General features: G+C 34.2%; 1 protein-coding gene across 2 annotated transcripts; it reads right to left on the bottom strand.

Moving 5' to 3' along the window:
* Positions 1-4,127: 4,127 nt before the first annotated feature.
* Positions 4,128-5,156, bottom strand: LOC141706454 (uncharacterized). 2 transcript variants are annotated; one of them, XM_074509214.1, is made up of 3 exons: positions 4,970-5,156; positions 4,782-4,853; positions 4,128-4,357 (listed from the first exon to the last, which is right to left on the bottom strand). In XM_074509214.1, the coding sequence occupies exons 1-3, from the start codon at positions 5,123-5,125 to the stop codon at positions 4,277-4,279; spliced, it is 309 nt and encodes a 102-aa protein (XP_074365315.1). In that variant the 5' UTR covers positions 5,126-5,156; the 3' UTR covers positions 4,128-4,276. The 2 variants fall into 2 exon arrangements, with proteins under 2 accessions (XP_074365315.1, XP_074365316.1); XM_074509215.1 differs by lacking the exon at positions 4,128-4,357 and adding an exon at positions 4,406-4,656.
* Positions 5,157-5,958: the final 802 nt, after the last annotated feature.

Here is a 5,958-nt window from a genome sequence, read left to right on the forward strand (position 1 = left end):
GATTAAGGTAACAACAACCTTTAAGGATCAGTGGAGAAATTTTTCAGAAGTATATAGACAATGATTCTGGTATTAGTAAATGGTATCTTGATATGCCCTGTGCCTAGGGTGTACCTGATGAAGAATAGAAATTTTGATAAAGGAAATGTGAAGTAATTATAATAATGCCAGGTGGGGCACATGTTGAACCATAAGAAAGTATAGATTGACCCAATAAGGGTCGAGATTGGTGAAATCAAGGACCCAAAATAAGAGACGTCCTAAGTATGATCAAGAGTCAATCGTGACAATGTTAACCTCTAAAAGACCGAGGCAATAACTTATGGAAAAGTGATGATATATTTTTTTACCAAGGCGTAATGAAGAGCATTTTCACACAAGCAGTGATTGGAGATGAGGTAGAAAATTTAGTTGAATGTCATTTAAAAGACATTGATTGTAAGGAAATTTTACTATCAGGAAAGGCCAAAGAGGTGGCCAACACTTTAAGTGTAAGAGGACAATTATCGGCGCTCGTGCCAGAGGAATACAGTAATAATGGTTAAAGCCGTGAAGGTTGTATTATGGTTTGGAAGATTGACATTCCTTCTGATGACTGTGCAATACCCAACTGTAATAGTAGTTTGGTAAAGGTTTAATTCGTATAATCGCCATGAGCGGGCTATCTATCTTAGAAGGTACTATATTGAGATAAAGTGAGGACCATGTTACGGAATGACTAAATGAACCTTTGAGATGCATGTCTCCCAATAAAGACATATGATTAAGAATGGTATTAACCTGCTATCGTTGCCTTCATTGAAACTCTTCTGCAATTTTATCTGCTTCATGTCATATGTACGTCAAGTTCAGGAGTGTTCTTCATGAATCATGAACGGTGATCATGTTACCTCCTTAGAAGAATTCGATACGAGATGTATGGACTCCGTATGGTTAGCTATTAAGACTTCATGGAAAATGAATGACTACAGTAGGTCAACGGTGGACCCTAGTAGTGCAGGAATGATTCTGCGGGTAATGAGCCGATCAATTACAACCGTGAGAGTTGTATTGGAATGGATGTTGAGATTAAGTACCACTAATCGGGTTGTGGTGATGTATAAGTTATCATTGATATACTAATTAAGTCGATTATCTACCTATTGAATACTTATTCCTTCTTATCAATAGAGAGTCGTATTACTATACGAGGAAGGTTGCAGTGCAAGCATGGGATGATGTCTAGAATGAGATCCCAGATTCGATTTTCGATGTCGAGAGAATTTCAAAGGTGATTGTGTATAAGCTCGAGGAAGAGCATGGGTCCATAGAATGATGGACGGAATAGCAAAAATATTTAGGCATGTGAAATACGATGCTATAATACCTGATGTTGATATATATACGTATATGCTTTGTTCTCCTATGACAAACATCTATAGTTCAGAGGTAGATTCCAAGCCAGATATTTATGGCAATAAAGTTTTTACGTATATACAATTCTCTTCAGTTCGCTCTTTTCTCTTCTTTTCATTTCATGTAAGCTGAGAAGAACAACCCTTCCAGAAGGGGAGGTATTGTCGAATGACTATCTATTTGTGTGATAGAAGCCTAGTAGGATACCACATGTTGTTTAATTGCTTGTCAAGTACTAAAGGCTGGCCACCTTCTGTACTAACTATGCGATATAACAAGTGTTCATGATCATAGTGATCTCTCAATAAATTCTTTTACTTCTATACGATGGATCAAGCTTTCAAAGATAGAAGCAGCTAGAAAGGAGTAGTGTCAGTGCGGTGGTATTCCGAATCTAACGCGTTCGTGATACTAAAGTTGACGCAATTATTAAAAGGTTATAGAATGCTAACGAGCAAAAGTGTAACCGGTATAGTATTATGTACGGAAGATAGTAATGACTACGAACTGGAAAAGAATGGATTTTGAGAAGCAAAAGTTATAATACTACACGCTATGATGAGAGTCTGTGCAATAGACTTGAAAGAATTTGAAATGGTCACTTAACACGAGTTTTCTTACGACAATAGATCATATGTCAGTATTTTCAACCTTTTGTATTTTTAATGCATTTTCCAAGTTTTGACATGGATATTAATTTTAATTGTTGCCCCTCCAAGCATCTATGTAAACTACATATAGTATACAACTAAAAAGAATTATATAACTTATATTTTTAAAAATGAGTACCCAATCTATTACAAGATAAAATTAGAAAAGAGATAACAGATTTAATTTATGAGAGGGATAATCACATATAAACAATGATAAGAACAGATAATGTAAAACATGTACTACATTGCATCAAATTTGTGTTAATAACTATATAACATTGACCATATTTAGCAAAATAAAAGAATTGTACATTGTAAAAAAATAATGAATACAAATGCGTTTTATATAAAGTTGGCATGGTCATCAAAAAAGGTCTGAAAAATTGGCAATATCATAAAAAAAATAGTTGTGAAGCACATTTAATATTGAAATATGACCCTGCCAAAAAAAATTCAAAATATGGCTGACAACTAATAATCACATTCCACAAGATATGAGAAGAAACAAAAAATATAGAACTACATACATTTGAATTAATGATAATTTTAGTTCTGGCATCAAACAAGATTTGTTCAAAAAAAAAACTTTGCTAAATCTATAGTTTCAAATGTATAAATAAATAAATATGTACACAAATCTTAGATATCTTGTTATTGAGTAATTGTATATTTTGTCTTCTTAAGCCCGGCTTTTTTTATGTTTTTGCTATTTTTCGCCTAGGATTTTTGAATATCCTCACACCATTAACGAGAGGTGTGGCACACACATACAATTAACAGAGTGTTGTGGCAGACAACTTATTAGCTTAGACCTCAAAGCCTCCTAGGGAAAGCTCAAGAAGCGCCGACAACTTGGATGGCATGCTACAAAGTACAAACCATGAATTTCTATGGCCAAGTCCAAGCCATTTCGGTTGGCTTTGAGAGAAGATACAGGTAAAAACCATAATAAGTCCCGACTGCTCGGTTGGCCCCAGAGATGATGACAACTACATTAACCATAAACCATAAACTACAGGGCGAAACCCATGTCCAAGCTTGATCACCTTTCCCAGAGGGAAGACAAGAGTAGATAATCAGTGTAGCATGAGATCTATAGATGAAATATTTAAAATCACCCACAGGATCAAATGATTAATCTCCGCGTATAAATTGAGCAACATCAGATAAGCCATCAGCTCATTCTGATTTGTAGTTATTCAGGTAAGCGTCATTATATAAGAAGAATACACTATGTTTAGTCCAACATTAGCAATCACTAGTCTTGCTAACCTGGAAATTCCAACTTAAAGGATACAATGATAGCTGATGCAGAACATCTGAACATGGAGCAGCATGGATCACTAAAATGATTAAAACTATAAAAGATTAAAGACACAGAACACGTCATCTGTTATAAAACGGGAAAATGTTGATATTCCTTTTCAAATGTAGTCATTTAGCACTAATTTATCTTGCTTCACGCATTGCTTCAAATCCATCAAACAATTCAACCTAATAACATAACTATGTGCAAAAGGAAATTAAAAGGAGCAATATCACTCCTATTAGACACAATAGAGTCCATAAACTCTTGGAAACCTAGAAAATTCAAAGTAGTTTCATTCGGTTTCCCACGATTTCATAATAACTAGGCCATTAGAGCTTATGGCAAGCCCGGTTGTGACATTTTAATTACATGTTATGTGAAGGAAAGGTCTTCAGATGAAGTGCTAAAGTTGACAACTTGGTGCAATAATGCATCACATGGCATGATGCATCATTGCGCATAGTATACATCTGTTGATCTGATAATGAAGTACCGTGTACCGGTTCAATTAGAGTTTTTCTAGATTGACCAACATCTGAATCAAGTTCTCTGAAAAATATGACACCAAAAAGAGTGTACATTACTTAATACTATTAATTTTTGCAAGCTAATTAAGCTACTGAAACCAGGTTTCTTAACCATGTGAAGATATTGGAAATCAAGAAGTCGAAATAAATAAGACAAGGGTCCTCGAGTCCTTCAACAATTGTTCATTATTCACAAGTATCACTACTATTAGAGGAAAGCAGGACAGAGACTATTGCAATCACTTAATCAACAAAATATATAGGAAGTAGCCTGCTTTTAACATGTTCAAGCAAAAAAGCTACTCTTATTTAGTCACAACAGTTTCATACAATAGACAAGCACTGCCGATCTTACAAACATTATAATACAATCATAAAGCTTAATCACGATATCACATGTTTGGCATTATAATATTAACACATCTGATAATTAATCCCACTAACAAAACCCGGTCAAAATCCTTAACTAATCCCTGCAAAAACAAAAACAAGACAACGCAGAAAGACAAAAATAGCGCATCTACAAAAAAATATTACTCTTTATTTAATAAACATACAATTTAAACAATAAGTTTCTCTACATAAACAACAACAAACTTCACATCGACATCTCCACTAACAACATATAATAACACAACGAGTGTTTATTTTAATTTACAACTTACAACATATACATCCTGATTAAACATTTAACTCTCACGGAACAAGCTCATTGTTTCGGTTTATTAGTGCTTCTAACTCTCGTCTTATTGCCATATATTAACCCTGTCACCTATAATCATCCATTAAACAAAATTATAGGTTTTAGTCCAGCGGAGTACTATTAATCGGACTACAATATGTTCTGCAATATTTTACGTAATATTTCATAACGTAATCAACATAATTCAACAATACCTGAGGATCAGGAATAGGTTTACATTTCTCGATATAACGATTAGGATCGCGAGCATCACGAGCAGCTTTTTCCTGAAATTGTATATACAGTTAAACCTCTTTAAAGTAATTTAGCGAGTTTATTAATTTACCGGGATTATTATGTTGGGACCGGAAAACATTAGAGTGAAATATGATAATTTAAGTACCTTGAGGTGTTGCTTACGTTGCTGAGCTGGCACAATATCGAGATAATAAACTAGGGTTCCGGCGACGATCCAGGCGGTGAGATCAGTAACATCTCGAGCACCTCTGATTAGAATGATTGTTTTTAGATTTTCTATGCTTTCTCTCCAGCGAGACATTTGTGCCTTTCTTTATTGATCTTAGCTAGCTTTCTATTTTTTATTTGATTATTTTATTTTTTTAACAGTGGATAGGATAGATGGTAAAATGTGACTGGGCTTTGGGCCTTGGGCCTTGTGCTTGGAATGGAACCCGGGCTTGATCCAATTTTTTGACAGTCCGGTCTTATTTTATTTAAAAAAATCAAGAATTTTTAAGTTCAGAGAAAATATGATCAGGAGAACTGAGGATATATGTAATGTAAAATGTTTTGTGATCAACATGTCAAAACAATCGTTTGCTCATAACCGGACTCTATCATCATTCTTATGATTATATTTATTGGAAGACGGCATTGGTAAGGTTTGAAATGCATTTAAATGAGAAGGACTTGCATGTATATTAGGGATCGAAATTATTATAATTACGCAGAAATTCTACTCAAATCTTATAGTATAATAAAACATTTTATTGCATCTGTTGCTCCTATATTTATCCCTTAGTCTAGAGCCTAATTAGCCAACCTCCTTTTTGGTACTAGTCTCCTTCTATTTATAGAGTCCCTGATGGGTCTAATTCCTCTTATTGGGCCTTTGTCCCAACAATAGTCCCCCTTTAAAAGTGTTAAATCTTTAGATTTTTGGGCTGGGCTTTTAAGTGGGTCTTCTTTTTTTTTTTGTTGCCTTCTTTTACTCTTCTTTTTTTTTCTCGTTCAAAGCAAAGTATTTTTGAATTTGCAATCATTCCAGCAGTTTCTATTGTCTTGGGAAACCAAAGGTTTGTAAAACCTTTCAACTTTTCTCGTCTCTCTTCTTTTAAATAATTGTCATCATTTTTTTGTTTGTTTCTTGTT

Source organism: Apium graveolens, chromosome 2, assembly GCF_009905375.1.
Source record: "Apium graveolens cultivar Ventura chromosome 2, ASM990537v1, whole genome shotgun sequence".
NCBI lineage: Eukaryota > Viridiplantae > Streptophyta > Magnoliopsida > Apiales > Apiaceae > Apium > Apium graveolens.